Below are 20,539 nucleotides of genomic sequence, written 5' to 3'. Positions count from 1 at the left end.
TTTTCCTTTCTAAAAATGTGTGTGTAAGATAAAAAAGCAGCAACAAACTCACAAGGTTTGGAGACTGTTTCACAAAGGAATTGCTTCTCACCTGCTGAAAGTATCCTGCCCCAGGAGGAAGTCGCTAGGCACATCTCTGCTTGGGATGTCCCTGTGTGGAAAGGCCAATTACCATGAAAGGTGTTGAGGAAACTGGCACAAGGAACCTGCCCGTAAAGAAAGCTAACAGGAGAACAGTGGTGGCGACTGAGCATAAAGCAGCGCCCGGCATGGATCCGGGAAGCATCCATCCCTTTGTGCAAAATGGGTGCATGCCCCAGAGGGCCTCTGCCAGGGCACCTCTCCTGCCCCTTTCTTTTGGTCCAGATACTCCCACTTCTTAAGCTAGTTGCCCACGGAAGATGCTGCATGTGGGCATTCACACACAGACACAGCTTCTACCCTGGCAGGAACCCCATCTGGTGCACAAGGAAACGTCTTTCTATTACTACACAGACAGGAGGCGCTGCAGGACATAGGTACTGTTTTCCGCCCAAGCAAGGAGTCCTCCCTTGAGTGAGTCACAGTGGGAATCCCACACAGCTTTAATCCAGTCTATGCTCAATGGGAGTGGACTGGAGGAACTCTGCATCAGACTGCACTACCAGGGCCCAACTACAAAAGAGGATTTTAACAGAATTGCTAGGTTTCCCTGGGGTGGGGGGGGGAGAGGCTGCTGCCTCCCCCTCCCCCTGACACTGCTTTCCTGAGCTGAAACGGCCCGGCTGGAGAGCTATTTGAGCCCTGTTGGGATAGGGTGGTATATTAAATCTAATAAATAAATAAATAAATAATTTTGGAGCATGGAGTACTCGTGCAGCTCCAAAGTTATGCAAATAACTTCCCAGGTGGGCTGTTTAAGCTCAGGAAAAAGGCACAGGAGGGGACAGGAGCCCCCCACCCTGCTGAGATCCAGAACAGAATTGGGCGACCACAGGGGAAATTCCCTGCAGCTTCGGTCTGGTTGTGGGAAAAGCCATTTGGATCCAGGAACCTGGACCTGAGATTTGGTGGGGTGGAGCCTGGGGGAGGCGAGGTTCGGGGGAAGGACTTCCTCGGGGTGTAATGCCTGAGAGTCCACCCTCCAAGTCCTTTACACTCCCCAAGGGAACTGATGTCTGCTGCCTGGAGATCGATATTAATACTGGGAGATCCAGGCCCCACCTGGAGGTTGGCAAGCCTATGCATTAGCAAAAATACTGTTCTCTTTGGCCCTCACTTGCTGAAGGAGCTGAGCTGCCCGAGGCCGACAGGAGGACACACAACTGGCCCTGGGGACAAGGGAGGCTCTCCAACGCTGCTGGGAGGGACCCCAACAACACGGGAAGGAGGGTGAAAAACCTTTTCTTATGCACGGGGAGGGAATGGAGGGAATTTTGCAGGGACTGCATAGGCCCAGGGGCCATCTGCTGGCCAACCTTAGAAGAGCAGTTTGAACGACTATTGAAACTCAAACAATTTATATGTAAAATACATACTCTACTAAAAGTGCAACTAGCAGAACACACACAACCCAGAGTTCTGACTGTCAAAGAACAATTATAGCTCCCAGTAGAATTTTTCTCACCTGCTGAAAGAGTCATGTGGTCTTCTGCTAATACATTCTTTGCTGGAGAGGTCTCTGAGGAAAAAAATGATCATACTGCGAATAGTTTCCTTACATTTCTATGCTCTGTCTCACCAAAAGATAAAAACAGAATTTTATATTAATTTCTTGGACCTTCTTTGTTCCTGAATGCTCCATTTGGGTCCTCGTGCCTTGGAGACAGAACGAGGTAGGCACTGGAACCCGTACGGGGCATTCCAGAACAAAGAAGGTCCAAAATGGTGGATTAATAGACAATTCTGGTGTTATCTTTTGGTGAGACAAGCTGGACCCACCCCAAAGAGTGATGGAGTTTTAAGACAAACTATTTGAAAACAAGTTTTTAAAAGTTGCCATGTTTTTAGCTAGAAAAGATGCCTAACTATAGTGAAACACGCTCAGGGATTTTGGTGACAGTGGTCAAATATGAACAAGTCATGGCCTGAATGGCTCTAGTGTTATGGAGGGGAATCTCGAGCTGACGTTAGCTCCGTGGATCTCTTTCTCTCTGGCCGGGTCACTTTGGACAGTGAGCGTTGAGAGGATCAGGGACCAAGAAAGACTTCAGGGATGTAAAGTAGAAAAACATGGCGGCTAGGAAAGGGACATAGGGAGGCCTGTAAAGCGATTAGGGCAAAAAAGCAGAGTCTGGGAAAGGAGGATTGGTGGAAAGTAGGTCTGGGGCCAGGATGCCCTGAAGTGGGGCAGCTGCCTGGGCCGAGGACATCCAATGGGGCCCCACTGCTGCTGACTCCCTACTCACACCCCTCCCCTGCCACCTGTCTGTGCCCGTGCTGCCAACTCCCCAGTGTGCTGTTTTCTTAATGAATGGGATGCCTCTCTTTGTCTAACCCAGGATCTGAACCCTTCTTCTCTTCCTGTGCCTCTTTGTCTGCTCTCCTGGCAGACCTGCAAGGAGCAAGATGCATCTACAGGTCTCTCCTGCAGAAACCAAGCCATTTGAACGACCGAGGCACACGGCCAGACTAGCAGGCCACTTGTGATAGGGAACAGTAGCCTTTAGCCTTTAGGCTTCCCCCTCTCCTTTTGACTGCAGCACTGGTATGAACTCAATCGACATCAAAAAATGAAGGTTTAAACTTTTTTTTGTAATATACTTCCTTGGAGCCTGTTTACTGCACATGGTATTATGTTTCTATGTCTGTGCAACTTTGCTATGTAAATCCCCCAATTCTTTGCACACCCTTACAGAGTATTGCTGGCAGTTTCCATCAGAGAGTCAGTCTCGCTGTCGCTTTCTCTCCTGGGAGTTATCACAGAGGGAATTTCGTCAATTGTAGTTCGCAGTTCTTGGAGAAGTTGCTTTAAATCACGCAACGGGTTCTCCTTTGTGGTGTTGGCCCTGGACAACATCTGGATGGAAGCACAAATGTTAACAATAATGAACAGGTGAATTTGCCTTTCCCTGACTACTCTGAAGCATCCCCCACCACAAAGAGTTTTATTATCTCCCCCCGGCATTGGTCCTGGAAGGTATCAGGAAACAGACACACACACAATAATTCAGCTGAGGATTAAAGGAAACACTATTCTTGCCTATGTGAGTGCCCATACACGGTTGGGGTGGGGGGCGGAAAACTCAGATTTTGCACTGGGCTACATTTTCCCTAGATACAAACTCTATGCTGGGGATAATTAGGAAAGGAATTGAGAATAAAACTGCAAAGATTGTCATGCCCTTATATAAAGCAGTGGTGCGACCACACTTGGAGTACTGTGTTCAGTTCTGGTCACCACATCTCAAAAAGGATATTGAAGAGATAGAAAAAGTGCAGAGAAGGGCACCGAGGATGATTGAGGGACTGGAGCACCTTCCTTATGAGGAGAGGCTGCAGCATTTGGGACTCTTTAGTTTGGAGAGGAGACGTCTGAGGGGGGATATGATTGAAGTCTATAAAATTATGCATGGGGTAGAAAATGTTGACAGAGAGAAATTTTTCTCTCTTTCTCACAATACTAGAACCAGGGGGCATACATTGAAAATGCTGGGGGGAAGAATTAGGACTAATAAAAGGAAACACTTCTTCACGCAGCGTGTGATTGGTGTTTGGAATATGCTGCCACAGGAGGTGGTGATGGCCACTAACCTGGATAGCTTTAAAAGGGGCTTGGACAGATTTATGGAGGAGAAGTCGATTTATGGCTACCAATCTTGATCCTCCTTGATCTCAGATTGCAAATGCCTTAGCAGACCAGGTGCTCGGGAGCAGCAGCAGCAGCAGCAGCAGAAGGCCATTGCTTTCACATCCTGCACGTGAGCTCCCAAAGGCACCTGGTGGGCCACTGCGAGTAGCAGAGAGCTGGACTAGATGGACTTTGGTCTGATCCAGCTGGCTTGTTCTTATGTTCTTATGTTCTGCCTGTGACTTGATGTTACTTTATACACACAGCAAAGTGCCACTTCTGTGCCACCCTGGATTCAAGGTGGGCTGGATTCAAGGTGGGCTCCAGAGAGATACTTACAAGAGACATGTGGCCAGCAAAGGGTTGAGAGGACGGAGTGCTGCACGGGTGGGAATGAGGCAGGACTGAATGGTGCATTTTCATAGAAGAGGATCCCCGTGTGTAGCCAGGCCCTTGCAGATCCTGCGGAAGAAGGAAACGGAGTCAGAGGAAGAAAATCTCTGATGAGACTGGGTTACACCATGGTGCCTTCCCTCTCTTTCCACTGCTATAGTTAGATCATTTTAGACTCTGGACTTAATGGACTTCTGCCTCCTCCCCCTTAGATGGTAACATACACTTCAATTGCAAAGCTACAGACAGCTTTTGGGACCACCTCTGTAGGCTGTGATCCAGGAACTTGGTCCAGTCATAGCGGCACCTCTGGGTGCTTCTGGTGCCCTTCAGTGGAGTAGAATACTTACTTGAACTTCCAGAGCATGCTGAAGTTTGAAGCGCATCACTTCTTGCTCCTGCTGCTGCATGATGCATTGACATTCTGCAAACTGCACAGACGCCTGGAAGGAAGAAAGGATGTTGGAGATGAGGAACCTTCATAACAGAACTTTAAGTTACAGTAGCAATATTTAGGAGATGTAGATGTAGAGTTTCATGGTAAAAGGAAACTTTTGGGAAACCTATGAAATTTAATCCTGCTCTGGGTTAGCAGAAAAGCAGATCAGGGACCTGAGATATCTTCTGTCTTGGGTGGGGTCAATATTCCCTTGGAAAGCTAGGTTCGCATCTTAGGAGTGCTGCTTGACACACCGATCACCTTAGAAAACCAGGTGGTTGCAGTGGTTTTGTCCAGCTTCATCTGGTATGCCAGTTGCACCCGTTCCTGGCTCAATCTGACTGTGCCACAGTGGTCCATGCATTAGTTGCTGCTAGACTAGACTACTACAATGTGGTTTTACTTGGAGCCTCCCTTGAAAATCGATTGGAGAATTCAGCTAAGGCAGAAGGCTGTAGCTAGGAAGCTGGTCAGTTAGCAGGATCGGGTGTCCCCAATCTTACAGCAATTATGCTGACTTTCAATCTTCTCCCAAGCACAATTCAAGGTGTTGGTCTTGACTTCAAAAGAATTCCATGGCTTCAGACCAGTGTATCTGAACTACTGTCTTTCCCCGAATGTTGCTGCCTGGAGGGAAAAACCATGGGGAGAGACCCTCTTGACAGGTCCATCAACCAAAGAAGCTCGTTTGTTGGGTCCATGAGAGATGGCCGTTTCAGTGGCAGTCCCACAGTTATGGAAAAACTTCACTTGACAGCCTCAATCTTGATCTTTAGGAAGCAGATGAAAGTTTTTTTCATGACGGCATTGGATCGGTTCGTGTGTCTACCAGCAGTTCAAAATGATTGATTTTAACTATTACCTTATCGAGGGCTGTCTCCATGGTAGCCAGTTTCTCTTTCATGCGTTTGTCCTGGGATCGCAGAATCTCCAGTTCTACCATCATTTTGTTGTTTAAAGAAGCCAGACAGCTCAGCTCCTGGCTCAACTTGTTTCTCTCTTCTTTCAGGTAATATTTCTCCTACGCAGATGAAGGCAGAATGCAAAGAACATAAATCATTAAACAGTTTCTGAAGAAGCTGCACAAAAAATAACTTTTGATGATGACCCAGTTCCCCAAGAAAAAATATACAATTCAGCTGGCATATTATGTATGGTTATTATGAGTTTTCCTGGCTGTGTGGCCATGGTCTGGTGGTTTTAGAACAGGGGTCTGCAACCTGCGGCCCTCCAGATGTTCATGGACTACAAATCCCATCAGCCCCTGCCAGCATGACCAATTGGTCACTGTTCTAGAAGAAGAAGAGTTGGATTTATATCCCCTCTTTCTCTCCTGTAAGGAGACTCAAAGGGGCTTACATTCTCCTTTTCCTCCCTGCCCCCATACAACAAACACCCTGTGAGGTAGGTGGGGCTGAGAGAGCTCAGAAGAACTGTGACTAGCCCAGTGGTTCTCAACCTGGGGGTCAGGACCCCTTTGGGGGTCAAAGGACCCTTTCACAAGGGTTGCCTAAGACTCTCTGCATCAGTGTTCTCCATCTGTAAAATGGATAAAAGTTAGGGTTGGGGGTCACCACAACATTAGGAACTATATTAAAAGGTCGCGGCATTTGGAAGGTTGAGAACCACTGGACTAGCCCAAGGTCACCCAGCTGGCGTGTGTTGGAGTGCACAGGCTAATCTGAATTCCCCAGATAAGCCTCCATTTGATGGCTTAAATCCCACTTTCCCTCCTATTCCTCCCTCTGTAATTCAGCTCCTGTCTCACATCCATGCAGATTCCATGATTCCCAGTCGTAGCCTTTTCTGGTGGTGAACAAGGATCTCTCCACCTTTTCTTCATCTACAGAAAAACTCCCTGGTTGCCACCCTGCAGCTCTCAAAAAATAATCAGTTCACCCAGCACATGCTGGAGATGGATTTACCTCAACAATCCTCCTTCCACGCCCACTGTTCCATTGTGTGTGTGTGTAAAGTGCCGTCAAATCACAGCGACTTATGGCAACCCAAGTAAGGTTTCCAAGGCAAGAGGCTGACAGACATGGTTTGCCACTGCCTTTTTCTGCAAAGTGACCCTGGTATTCCTTGATGGTCTCCTACTCAAGTATTAATATTAACCAGGGTGCATCCTACTTGTCTTCTGAGATCTGATGAAATCAGGCCAGCCTGAGGCATCCATGACAATTAGGACAGGAGATGTTAGGACAATTAGGACAATTTACAGCAGTGGCCACTCCTTTATCCCTCCTGCCGTCAAATTTTTCAATGCCAAAGTCGCCTCGAGATTGCTTACGGAGTCCCAATTTGGATTCAAGCTATTAACTACTCCTTGAATTCTCTTCAATCCAAATTTTTTCACAAGATAACTGGATTCCCAAATTGCGTGCCCTATGCAGCCCTCTGTCTGGAGTTAGGTCAAAACTCCTTGGAATCAGCCGCTTGGCTGAGGACTTTTAGATTCTGGCTGCGAATTCATTTTCTCTCGGACCGTAACTCCCTGGTCCACCGTCTGCTCTCTGACACCCATTCCAACCCCTGGTTTTCCATAATTGAAGAAAAAATTGCCTCTATCGGACTGTCAGTGGATTCACTTTGCCCTTTGTCCTATTCAGAAGCTTATAGGAAATTAAAAGGTCAACTATTGGATAGTTGATTGGATAGAGTTCTCCACCTTAATCACTGCAGCCAAGAAAACGTGCTCCCCCCTGTATTTCTCTCTCCCATTTGAACGGGGCCACTTGGCACACTACCTGTATTGTTTAATAAACCCTGTTCAAAGGAGAGCCATAATGCTCACCAGGTTCAATGTTATGCCTTCTGCCTTTGTTACATGGCAGATTTAATAAGCAAGAAAAGGCTAAAAGATTGTGCCCATGTAACGATGGCTCAGTTGAATCTCTGGCCCACCAATTACTTCACTGTCTCAGATTCAAGGAAATCAGATCCAAGTATGTGAATCTCACTCCCTTACATTTACCCGACCTCCCCGATTTATTTAGATTACACTACTTGTTGGACAACCCTGATCCTTCTCTCTGTATGATAGTGGCAGACTTTCTCCTGGAAATTACTAAATGCCAGTAGATTTCCTTTGTCCTAACATGTATATCCTATGTTGTATATGCTTTTTAATCTGTTTTTATTATTGTTTTACTGCTGTCTATGCCAATAAAGGCTTGCTTCTTCAATTAGGACAATTAGGACAGGAGATGATGGGATTTGCAATCCATGACAATTAGGACAGGAGCAGCAGTGGCGTAGTGGCTAAGAGCAGGTGCACTCTGATCTGGAGGAACCGGGTTTGATTCCCAGCTCTGCCGCCTGAGTTGTGGAGGCTTATCTGGGGAATTCAGATTAGCCTGTGCACTCCCACACACGCCAGCTGGGTGACCTTGGGCTAGTCACAGCTTCTCGGAGCTCTCTCAGCCCCACCTACCTCACAGGGTGTTTGTTGTGAGGGGGGAAGGGCAAGGAGATTGTAAACCCCTTTGAGTCTTCTATAGGAGAGAAAAGGGGGATATAAATCCAAACTCCTCCTCCTCCTCCTCCTCCTCCTCCTCCTCCTCCTCCTCTTCTTCTTCTTCTTCTTCTTCTTCTTCTTCTTCTTCTTCTTCTTCTTCTTCTTCTTCTTCTTCTTCTTCTTCCTCTTCTTCTTCTTCTTCTTCTTCCTCTTCTTCTTCCTCTTCTTCTTCCTCTTCTTCTTCTTCTTCCTCTCCTTCTTAATAATTAAGGTTACTTTCACCATTCTTCACAGAACTCCTGTTGAGGCGTTTGCACACACAACATCCACACAGCATGTTTCACTCACAATTTCCCCTGACAGACCCCTCCACAACCACTATTCCCCATACCACCAGCAGACTTTTGGGGAACTCTGAATGAAATGGTGACTGCTTTTTATATACAATGTTTTAAAACCATTAAAATCAGCCCCCCTTCAAAAAGCACACCATTAAAACAATTAAAAACAAAGTTAAAATGTATTCAAAACAGAGTTAAAATATGTACAAAACATAAAAAACATACAGCGCCAGGGTAGGGGAGGAACGGTGGCCTTCAAAAATGCATGCTTTCCTGTCCACATGCTGTGCAAACAAAACTTACTGCGATCTTTCCCAAAACACCATATCAAACCAACTTTTGAAAGACTGAAGCAAAGCAGGGGAAAAGAAGGACAGCAAACAAGGGTTGATATCATGCGGATGCTGGAAAAAAATCCCGTTTGGCATCCAAACTGGAGCAAAATCTCCACGGAAAATGGATCTGAACCGAGCATTTTAGCCATTTTGACCTTAGTCGCGTTGGTCATTGCTTCCTCCAAGAACTTAATCTTGCTGTGCAAAGTGTCTATCTGTCCTCGCTTGGCTGTGATTTGCTTCTGCATCCCCATGGCAACCTTCATGGCTGTAAAAAAAAAAGACACAATTCCCCATGTGTTACTGGCATCTTGTTTTCATAAGAACAACTAGATTTGAGCCTGGTAGCACTTTAGAGACCAACAAAATTTCCAGGCTAGGAGTCTTTGAAAGTCAAAGCATATCTGACAAAGGGAAATTTGACTCTCGAAAACTCATGCCCTGAAAATCTTGCTGGTCTCTAAAGCGCTACTAGACCTTCATGTAGCTGTTCTACTGCAGCCCTATGAAATTTTGGAGAAAACCCACTGGAGATCTGTAACTGAATAAGGCGAGGTTTTGCCGTTTCCATTTTCTAACCATGGGACTTTGGCAACCTTTTTGCATCCATGGATAAATGCATCTATTCAGTGAGCCAACAGGAAAGATGCAGACAAGAAACAAGACTTGCTATATCTGGCACGGATTCTATTTAGAACACCTGCATTTTCTACAGATGCATCCTACTGTCAGGACTAAGTATACTCATTCCTAAAAATATTAATATAAGTCTTTTAAAATCAGTTTTTCTCCTACCAAAGACAAAGTAGATTGCTGCAAAGCATTAAAAATGCAGCAACCTATTATTTTAAAAAAATAAAATTTAGTGACATGAAAAACTAGTAACCTATGAGGCTGCCTTATATCGAGTTAGACCATTGGTCCATTTAGCCTAGTATTCTCTTCTGTGACTGGCTGTGGCTCTCCAAGGTCCGGGACTTTCCCAGCCCTGCTATTCAAGAGCCTTGTACTATTGGGTCCCCTTTCCTACATCCTTAATTCTTAGCCTGCATAAATTAGGGAAATGAATCATATCTGCTGAATTTTCACTTACGATTTGTTCTGCTTCCTCTGGTTACAGAAAGGTGCTGTAGAAAGAATGCCAATGTGCCCCCAAACACATTCAGTCCCAGCAACATTTTGACTTTAAATGGAACACTGAGGTCTAATTCAGAATTCTCTATGGTATGTTCCCATAAGAAAATTAGAAAAGAACTACGTTTTTTTTTAAAAAAAAACCCAACATATGCAATCTCCTCGGGCAAACAAACTCAGCCTCTACCAAAACGAATGCTCATGGGATTACCGTGGCCATCGGACCCTTCCATAGTCTTTAATGTGGATCTGGTTTGCTCCAGTTCAATCTGTGCAGATTTCAATTGCACTTTCAGCTTGGTCACGGTGGTTTCCAGCTCTTCAGTTTTTATTCGGTAATCATTATTCGCAACATCAGACTGCTCTGCAAGGTGTCAGACACAGAATTAACTCCTTCAGCCATGGGCTGAATATTACATGCCTTTGGTATAAATAGCATGCTGTCAATACGTATCTCTCATGACCCAGTTGGGGAGGCAGCGGTACCCGGAGCACCAAAAGCAGAGCACTAAGATAGAGTAGTACTGAGAATAAGGTAGATAACAGTAACAGGTTCCCATGGTGGTGGGATTCAAACTGTGGCGTAGCGCCAATGGGGCTGGGCGCGAGGGGAACCTGGCCAGGCGGGGCCGAGCATCTCGAGGTGGGGATTGTAGGCGATGGAGCTGTGGCAAAAGTGATACAGCCGCTCATGCCTGGAGTCCTTAGCAGGCCGAGAAGCGAATGCCTGCGCGAAGCGCCAGGCTGCCACGCCTGCACGGTGCACCTCCTCCTGCTAGGACTGCTTCAAGTTCTGCGGCGCTACTGCTGAGAGAGGAGGGCGCCAACTAAAGGCAAAAATCACAAAATCGCGGCAAAATCACCAATTAGTAACCCCCTCTCGGCACACACAAATAATTAGTAACCTACTCTCAGGAACCTGTGAGAACCTGCTGGATCCCACCTCTGTAGATAGGGTTGCCAACTGTAAATAATGCAGTGGTGGTGAACCTATGGCACGGGTGCCAGAGGTGGCACTCAGAAACCCTCTCTGTAAGCAGCGCAGCATGCACAGAAGTTCATCATGGGTTGTTGTTGTTTTTGAATGCGCCCACACACACACATCTAGGCCCCGACCGGAGCCACTGGGCACAATGTGTAGGTGACCCATAAAGTTAAGTGCTGTTAAACCCACTGATTTTCAAAGGGAAGAACTAAAGCGCCAATCCTTTACCTGGGGAGTAAGCTCAGTTGTGAGTAATGGAGACTTGCTTCTAAACCCTCCTAGAATTGCAGTGATTCACCCATTCAAGTGTTGCACGGGTTGGCTTCAAAGCAAAGCCACCGACTACCACCAAGCTTACTCCCAGTAATGCATGCCTTGGAGTCAACTGTTTTTTCTAAACTAAAACCTCAGTATTCAGGTTAAATTGCTGTGTTGGCACTTTGTGATAAATAAGTGGGATTTGGGTTGCAGTTTGGGCACTCGGTCTCGAAAAGGTTCACCATCACTGAAATAGTGGCTGGAGATCTCTTGGGATTACAACTTACCTCCAGGCAACAGAGATCAGTTCACCTGGAGAAAATGACTGCTCTGGAAATGGACTCTATGGCATAACTTCAAAAAGAAGAAGAAGAAGAGTTTGGATTTATACCCCACCTTTCTCTCCTGGAAGGCGACTCAAGGTGGCTTACAAACTCCTTTCCCTTCCTCTCTCCACAACAGACATCTTCTTCCAACATGACAGGCTATTCATTCATGATACCACAAGGCTCAAGGGAGAGAGATTGAGGAGGTCCATAAAGACTACAGGCCAGTAGAGGCTGAGCAAGCTAAAACCAGAAGAATCACCTTCCTAAGAAAGTATACCAAACCCTTTTAACACTTTTGTCTGCCCAGGAAAGACAGAACTAACTTGAGCATAAAGATGGTGGCCGCAGCTCAGTTAACCCAGTGGTAGTTAGGGCTGTGCCTATGCCAACTGGAATCCTGGTCCATCACAATGAGCACAGAAAAATGAAGACAGAAATCAAATCTGAAGAAAAAGCAATATAATTTTCTAACATGCATGTATGGATGTATGGATGTATGGATGTATGGATGGATGGATGGATGGATGGATGGATGGATGGATGGATGGATGGATGGATGGATGGATGGATGGATGGATGGATGGATGGATGGATGGATGGATGGATGGATCCATCCATCCATCCATCCATCCATCCATCCATCCATCCATCCATCCATCCATCCATCCATCCATCCATCCATCCATCCATCCATCCATCCATCCATCCATCCATCCATCCATCCATCCATCCATCCATCCATCCATCCATCCATCCATCCATCCATCCATCCATCCATCCATCCATCCATAGAAACAGATGAGAGGGACCGTAGAAGGGATTTCGGATGTCTGCTACTGGTGTGCAATCTGCCACAGAACAGCCTTTCCACCCACCTCCACTTCAGGCTGCCAGGAGAAATAGCAGGGGGAAGAAATGACATCTAGCTACCCTGTTTCCCCGAATATAAGACATCCCCTAAAAATAAGACGTAGTAGAGGTTTTGCTGAAGTGCGAAATAGAAGGCATCCCCCGGAAGTAAGACGTAGCAAAGTTTTTTTGTTTGGAAGCATGCCTGACGAACAGAACACAGAAAAATAAGACATCCCCTGAAAATAAGACATAGCACATCTTTGGGAGCAAAAATTAATATAAGACACTGTCTTATATTCGGGGAAACACGGTAGACACTGACATCCCATCTGGGTAAAAACCTGGATATGATGTCAGATGACTCTCCAGAAACTCGATGGTGGTACCCCAGCTTTCAGAGAATCCACTGACAAGCGGACATCACGTCCAAATCTTTGCCCATACATGACATTTGTACATAGCCCAACATCATTTCCATAACCTTGCCATGCCTCTAAAGCTCCTGGGGACGTTGAGCTGGTGCCCGGCATCCTTAAGTCATAAAGAAAGTCAATAATGTGAGGACAAACAAGAAGATGGAGAACAGGCCATCTGTTGCTCTTTACCTGCAAGTGCAGCCAGCTCAAGACGGCTGGATTTTACTTCAATCATTAGGTTGTCTCGTTCCAGCATCAACTCTTTCATGCTTCGAAGCCGCTCGGCGTTCATGTTTGCCAGTTTAACCTTTTCCAGTTCCATCTCACTCAGGCTGGCCTCTAGTTCACGAATCCAACTGTCTTTCTTGTCCAGAGAAAGCTACGAAAAGGAAACCCATTCTCACGTTGGTACTTTGCATTTTATATCACAGAAATAAAACCGGATGTCTTGTAATTAATTCAGGCATTTTCAGCATATATCTATTGTCTGACCGCATGTATCTGTTGTCAAGTCATTCGTGGCCTGAAAGAAAAAAGAACTTCACAGCTTCTCCGAACATAATTAATTGGAAATTATTCTTGCCAAAAGCAACCGACAAATGGCAGAAATTAGAATGGGAAAAGACATGTTACTTGATGGGCCGCGCGATGATTTACAGCCCCATCCAAAGGGAAGGAGCCGAACTGACCTGTAGGAGTGGCGTGTGGCCACATAAGCAGATTTACCCTCCCTGGGGCACTTACCCCAGCAGAGGGGTGAATTTTTTGGCATGTGGCTACCATGGCTCTCCCTGGTGCAAGTACACAGTGCCAGCATCCCAGCGCCCCTACCACTGGTGTAGTGGGGGAGGGCCGGGGGCATGGCCAGGGGAGGAACTCACGTTAGTCAGCTTCCCTCTGGCCATTAGCTGCCTTACACCAGCAGCCAGGAATTCAAAATATGCAAACCTTAAGTTCTTGGAGCTCCTGTCTCTTGTCATTGATTTCCTTCAAAAGCTGAGATTTTTCTGACTCCATGGCACCAGCAGTCCGTCCATGCTGGCCCACCATTTGGGTCATGTTGTCAATCTGCTTCCTCAGGATCTCGATTATCTTCTCTTTCTCTTTCGCCTGCATCTTAAAGGCCTCGCAATCGGCTTGCACACTCTGGAGGTGATCACCTTCGCTCTTCAGCTGCTGGAGCTCACGTTGGTTGCTGTCTACCCGTCCTTGGAGCTTCTGGATTTCATCGTTGGTCATCTTGATCACTCTCTCTTTCTCTTGCAGACACTTCGTCAGGTCGGCCACTTGCCTCTCTGCAGACTCCAGGTTTATCTTCTTTTCCGTCAGCTCTTCGACAACTCTACGGAGCATTTCTTTAGTGGACTCTTGCTGGGATGTCATGCTAGCTACCTTCTCAAGGCTTTCATTCTTCTCTTTAGCCAAAGACATCTAAAGTGAAAATTATTTTCCAATTACTTTCACACTGTCACAGTAGGTTCATATTAGGCCTCCCAACCCTCTGGCCTATGTATAAAGGATCTCCCATCTAGGGCTCCCGCTGCCTGGTGCCACTTCAAGTTTTCTCAGTAGTCTCTGGTGAGGAAAGTCTTTTGGAAATCTAAGTAGACAATGTCCACTGGTTCCCCCTTATCCACATGCCTGTTTACACCCACAAAGAACTCTAGTAAATTTGTAAAGCAGGACTTGCCTCTGCAAAAGCCATGCTGACTCTTCCTCGGCAGGTCTTGCTTTTACGGAAAAAGCAAGATTATTATTATTTTTACATTTTTTTAATATTAGTGTCAATTTATTTTTACTTTTTAAAATATTACTGCCAATTTATCAATCTACTGATATAGTTATTTTTTTTAAAAAAAAAGATCTAAAGATATGCAGGAGCAAGGAGGCCACAGGCAACAGAAGTGATATGGCAGGACAAGGAGCTGGAAGTAGTCGGCAACAGGGAAGAGAGCGAGGGGGGAGCGTGCAAAGCAGTGCGAGGGAGTGGAGGGTAAGACTGGGTGGGCAGGTTGTGTGTGGAGGGAAGGGGTTCAGGGCAAAGATGTGCCCACTGGCAAATCTGTCCCACTCTGGAAGCAAAGCAAAATTAAAATCGTGCTATAAATGGATTTGCTTGCCGCAGAGAAAATGGAAAGTGAAAGGATGCCTCCAAAGTTTAATTGGGACAGGGAGGGAACCCTGATATGGCTTCTAGCATTTTGGAAGCCCCACTCTGAAACCTGCAGGATATCCATTTCCTGTTGACTTGGCATGATTTCTATTGCTCTCGGCTTCAGCCGGTTCTCCTGACCTGGCGTTCCATTTGATCCTGATACTCCATCTTCATGGAGTTGACAATGGACTCCATGCGCTGCAGCTCCATGTTCTTGTTGTCCAGTTCTCTCCGCAAATGGTCAACAGTGATGCTGCTGCCGGTGTCCCGATCCCACAGCCGCTTGTTTTGCTCCTTCTCCAGTTTCAGTTCCACATCTTTCTTATGCAACTCAGCCTGCAAGGCAATATGTACTTGTAGCCAGAAAAAAAACATTAAAAGTGCATTAAAATAAATGTATCTTCAACGAGGGATTGTTAAAATTTGACAGGCAACTGAAGGCCAGGACCAGAGTCGTCATCAGCATACACCAACATGGGACTAATTTGCCACCTGGATGTTCTTGCTGAAAAGTACCTCGTGCATATAAAGGATTATGTGGCTAGAATATGGATGGTGGGAAGGCTCATGGGGAATGGAAGGCAGTGATGGAGGGACTGGTAGGCAGTGATGGATGGACACACAGACATGTGAGTAGATGGATGAGGAGGGGTGCAACAGGGAGGGTTGCAGGGGTGGGCTCTAAGTACTCTTTGCCCATGGACCCCTAAAACCTGGCCCAGGCTCAAAAGCAAAAGTCCCAAGGCCATCTTCTAAATGTTGGAAGTGAAGAACTGTACAATGTCTGTTTGTACAGAAGAACACACCAATACCCTAGGGGGGCAAGTTCTTCTGTATCCTTATATTAGATCAGGTTCGTCTGTACCCTTATATTGGCCCCTTCCGCACATGCAGAACAATGCACTTTCAATCCACTTTCACAATCGTTTAAAAGTGGATTTTGCTATTCTGCATAGTAAAATCCAGCTGCAAAGTGCATTGAAAGTGTATTGAAAGTGTACTAATCTGTATGTGCGGAAGGGGCCATTGTCTACGCTGGTCCTGTTTCCTTGTTTTTAACAAGATCACTACTCTTGTGGATTTTCTTCTTTCCAGCTAACTCCCTCTTCCTGCTTCTTTGTCTAATCATCATGAGGGCAAGAGGTGTTCTCTACTATACCTCTCCAAACTACGCTAGACAGATACCTAAAATGATTATTCTTTATCCCAATATGTAGCTCCTGATCCATACTTTCATTTCTTTTCCAAATAGCAAGCCTTATGTGGACAACGAAGCAGAAAGAGAAGGTGTTAACTGGAAGGAAGGCAGCCCCTGAGAATATTAGCTTAGAGTTGGCTTGCACACCAGAAGGGGGTGGGGGGGCAGTGGGGGGATTCAGCAGGTTCGCACCACTTCGGCGGACTCGATTGTTAAAATGGTGCTTGTAAACAACCAGTTGTTAAATTATTTGAATCCCACCACCAGAACCAGTGGTTAAATTGTTTGAATCCCACCACTGGGGGGGGGGGGGTGCTGCTTGCCACATCTTTTTAACTAGGGTTGGCAAATCTGGGTTAGGAAATTTCTGGAGATTTGGACACAGCCTGGGGAAGGCAGGATTCGGAGATGGGTTTCAGCTCAGCGGAGATCATGATGCCATATAGCGTTTGCCTTCCAAAGCTGCCATTTCCTTCAAGGGAATTGATCTCTATAGTCTGGAGAGACAGTTGTCATTAGAACTCCAGACACTGGCTGGAAATTGGTAGTCCTATTTTTATCCAGGAGTTTATCATATAAGTTTTTTAACCTCCTGTTTTGTTTTGTGAATAGATTTATGCTGCTTGTGTCCAATGGTTTGAGTTTTTAAAGGCTTGTGTTTCCACTGTGGTTTTGAATAGCAAGCTGCCTCAAGTTCAACTCTGAAGAAACGAAATAGAAATATCCTGAAAACATGAAAAATAAATAACTGCCATCTCACACTGCTGTTTCGACATGAAAGCAATAACTTCTTTGTTTTGTTCCATATACATATATTCAAAATGATTTTAGCATGTTCCATACAACTATGGAACAAGAAAATATTATTCGGCATCCAAGGTAATAGAATTATGTCTTTCAATATTTTGGAGCCCCATATAACTGCCAAGTTGAACTCAGATTTTAATACATCCTACAATTACATACACGGCCTTTCCTTTTGCTTAGGAAGTCTGCATGCCTACCTAAATATTTTGCCATACTGAAAAAAAGATAAGAAAACTGGTCAAATTAAACACAGTATTCAACAACATAGTATTCATTTCTCTGTTAGCTCCCCCCCCCCAATATAAAAGATCCATCTCTGAGTTCTAAATCTGTATTGAACTGCAATCCCCAATTTTTAAATCTGGATTGAACTACAGTAGATGTTGTGGACAACAGATGGAGCTGCTATCCAGGAAGTGCCTCATTCAAATCTCATCTCAGCCATGAGCGATCAGATAAATACATGGCCCCCCAAGCAGGTCAGCCTCAACTCCCCATCCTGCCCATCTGCACTATAAGGATTCAAACATGCTATAAGGGTTACTTTAAAGAGCTCTGAAAACCTGAAAGCAACGTGTACATTTCAACCACCCCTCTATCTGCTTCCTACCATTAACTGCTGAACCTGGTCATCCAGACTTCCTGTATCATGCTTGGACTGATCTCTTTTGCTTTGAGCCTCGGACATCTCAGAATGAGCCAGAAGGAGCTGTTTTTCCAGATCTTCAATCTAAGATATTGATAAACATACATTTGCCAAAAAGTCTGGGCTCTCAGCAGCCTTTCTACTGGGAGCGGCAGGGCTCTACAGCTCAATTTCTAAGGCATTACAAAAAAAATTGAAGGATGTGGTATGGGGTTCCAGTTTCCTGGCTTTGATTTTCTGCAAGAAGCAAAATAGAACCTTCTCCCCCGCCCTCCCCGCCCACACACACATAAAAGTGTATAGGCCCCGGGGCATCAAGACTGTGCTGGAGAAGGGGTGGGAAAGTCTGCCAACTACTCAGGAGCTAGAGGAAAGGGGGAGGATACTCCAGCATCCCAGCCTGTCTAGCCCTTCCCCACCCTGATGATGAATCAAATCTCAAATAAGAGAAGCTGTGCAGGATTTTTTCTAATTTATTCCGGTTGCAGTACAAGTTATCAGCATAGCTGTTGTTTTTCTGAGCCCACCCATTAAAAGAGGCTTTTGGAAAGGCTGTGTAGCCTAAAAGGAACCAGCAATTAAATATCCATCAGTTTTAAACCCTGAAAGGTAACCTCTCTCAAGACATCCCAGAAAGAGGAATGAGTGGGAAAAGGAGGACTCCCATTTTGCACTTGTGAGAGCAGGGAGTCCTCCAAATGGGAGTTTGCCGCCCTCCATGAATGCCACGGGGCCGACTGACAACTTTCCTGGGGCCCCCAAGCGCTCTTAGAAAACAAGCAGGGCTAGATGAGGTTTTTGCCCAGCAACGCTTCTGATTGGTGACCAGAGAGTGGACTGTCTGTGCAGTCTGTAGAAACTTTACTTTGGCAGGAGCTGCCACCATAGCACAAGACTCTTTGCTGTGTGACTGAAGGTAAGCCATGGCAACCATTTTATGGTTGTGCCCACCACACTGCGTCAGAATTCCACAAAGGTGACCACGTGCTCAAAAAGGTTGGGGACCCTTGGGTTAGAGCAAACGCCATTCTGTGCCTGAACAAGGGCCCACCCTCCAAGACCACCGAGGACTTGGATCAAAAAGAATATACAACACTCACACAGTTCCATCTTAGATGTCCCCACCCACATTCTGCACTCACCTTGTCTTCATACATTCTCCTTGATTCTCGAAGCTCAGAACTCAGCTGAGAAATTGTGGCTTCCAGCTGATTGATCTGTCTCATGTACAGTGAACTCTGGTTTCTTGCTTGATCACTAAGAGGGGAAATGGAAGGAAAAGACAAGGAACAACCGGGTTTTTAAAAGGGAAGGATAACATGTCATTCAGGGGAGGGAAGGGGGCATGATATTCTCTGATCTAGTCAGATCTCAGAGGCTAAGTCGGACTCAAGGATGCGGTCAGATCAAGTTTAGACCCCTGAGACTGGGGTTGCCAGCTTTGGGTTGGGAAACACCTGGACATTTTGATGGTGGAATCTGGGGAGGGCGTGGGTTGGGGAGGGACCTCGGCATGTTATAATCCCATAGATTCCACACTAGCAAGCAGCCATTTTCTCCAGGGGAACTGATCATGGTTGTCTGGAGATCCACTGTAATAGCAGGAGATCTCCAGGTGCTTTAAATCAGAGATTACCCCTAGAGCAGTGATGGCAAACCTTTTCGAGACCAAGTGCCCAAACTGCAACCCAAAACCCACTTATTTATCGCAAAGTGCCAACACGGCAATTTAACCCGAATACTAAGGTTTTAGTTTAGAAAAAACGGTTGGCTCCAAGGCATGCATTACTTGGGAGTAAGCTTGGTGGTAGTCAGTGGCTTTGCTTTGAAGCAACCATGCAACTCTTCCAATGGATGAATCACGACCCTAGGACGATTTACTCAGATGCAAGTCCTATTGCCAGCAACCGAGCTTACTCCCAGGTAAAGGATTGCGCTTTAGTTCTTTGCATGAAAATCAGTGGGGTTTAACAGCATTTAACAGGGTTACCTATCATGCCCCCACATGACGAACTCTGTGCATGCGTGCCCACAGAGAGGGATCTGAGTGCCACCTCTGGCACCCGTGCCATAGGTTCGCCACCACTGCCCTAGAGCCTTTGGTATGGAGTAGGCCAGAAATAGAAATATATAAAATATATGATCATAATTACAATCATTTCCAGTTCCAGTACCTGATTTTCTTGTGCACAAATCTCCAAATTTGGCATAGGGTTGCTGAGTTTTGGCCTGCTATGACTGACACACACACACACACACACACACACACACACACACACACACACACACACACACACACACACACACACACACACACACACACACACACACAGAGAGAGAGAGAGAGAGAGGGAGAGAGAGAGAGAGAGAGGCTGAGTCACAGTCCTGGTTTATCAAGCCCTGAAGGGTCTATACTGATGGGCAGCCGCTCTCTGTGAACGGAGGAGAATCCATTCATTTTATGCCACCTGCTATCTGATCCTTTTTTAAATGGAAATGTCTGGGATTGAACCTGGGACCCTATGCGTGCAAAGCAGAGGCTCTGACACAGACTCATGGCCCCTCCCATACCACATTCATTTCTTACTTCTCACTCCAAACGTTATTCACTTAATGAGGCTGATTTAGCAAGACAGCAAAGGCAGACAGAATTATTGACAGAATAGATATGAGGAGCTGTTTGCTTTAGGCTCCTTGCAGTGAGGCCTTAGAACCGTATTCTCAAGAAACCTACTGAATTATTTCCAAATGGCTTTGGATATTAGAAGCATGACTGTGCGCAGCGTTCGCTTTTTCGTTCAGCACCTCCAGCTCCGTTTGGTGATCACTTATCAGTCTTTCAAGGCTTTTTTAAAAGAGAGAGACAAATGATAGTAAAACATCAAAAAACTGGTTTAAACATACAAACATAGGGCTGGAAGGGATCTTAAGGGTCATCTAGTCCAACCCACTGCACAACACAGGAAATTCACCTTCCCCACTCCCCCAATGATCTCTGCTTTGTGCCCAGGAGAAGGCAAAA

General features: G+C 45.9%; 1 protein-coding gene across 4 annotated transcripts in view; it reads right to left on the bottom strand.

The window, feature by feature from the left end:
• CCDC158 (coiled-coil domain containing 158) overlaps positions 1 to 20,539 on the bottom strand; it is a 40,131-nt gene that overhangs the window by 10,477 nt on the left and 9,115 nt on the right. For all 4 annotated transcript variants that reach the window (XR_007243322.1, XR_007243323.1, XM_048482711.1 and 1 more), the window contains exons 6-19: positions 20,252 to 20,362; positions 18,660 to 18,774; positions 17,482 to 17,601; positions 15,005 to 15,202; positions 13,660 to 14,142; positions 12,901 to 13,090; positions 10,083 to 10,235; positions 8,893 to 9,005; positions 5,464 to 5,622; positions 4,513 to 4,605; positions 4,109 to 4,231; positions 2,835 to 2,998; positions 1,607 to 1,660; positions 92 to 151 (exon numbers count right to left, since the gene is read on the bottom strand). Coding sequence is in view for 2 of the 4 variants with exons in the window: in XM_048482711.1 (XP_048338668.1) it covers positions 92 to 151; positions 1,607 to 1,660; positions 2,835 to 2,998; positions 4,109 to 4,231; positions 4,513 to 4,605; positions 5,464 to 5,622; positions 8,893 to 9,005; positions 10,083 to 10,235; positions 12,901 to 13,090; positions 13,660 to 14,142; positions 15,005 to 15,202; positions 17,482 to 17,601; positions 18,660 to 18,774; positions 20,252 to 20,362 (2,136 nt within the window). In the remaining 2 variants the exon portion in view is untranslated. The remainder of the gene's footprint in view (positions 1 to 91; positions 152 to 1,606; positions 1,661 to 2,834; positions 2,999 to 4,108; positions 4,232 to 4,512; positions 4,606 to 5,463; positions 5,623 to 8,892; positions 9,006 to 10,082; positions 10,236 to 12,900; positions 13,091 to 13,659; positions 14,143 to 15,004; positions 15,203 to 17,481; positions 17,602 to 18,659; positions 18,775 to 20,251; positions 20,363 to 20,539) is intronic.

This window comes from Sphaerodactylus townsendi, unplaced genomic scaffold, assembly GCF_021028975.2.
Source record: "Sphaerodactylus townsendi isolate TG3544 unplaced genomic scaffold, MPM_Stown_v2.3 scaffold_20, whole genome shotgun sequence".
Classification (NCBI taxonomy): domain Eukaryota; kingdom Metazoa; phylum Chordata; class Lepidosauria; order Squamata; family Sphaerodactylidae; genus Sphaerodactylus; species Sphaerodactylus townsendi.
This window is presented reverse-complemented; position numbering and strand designations above follow the sequence as displayed.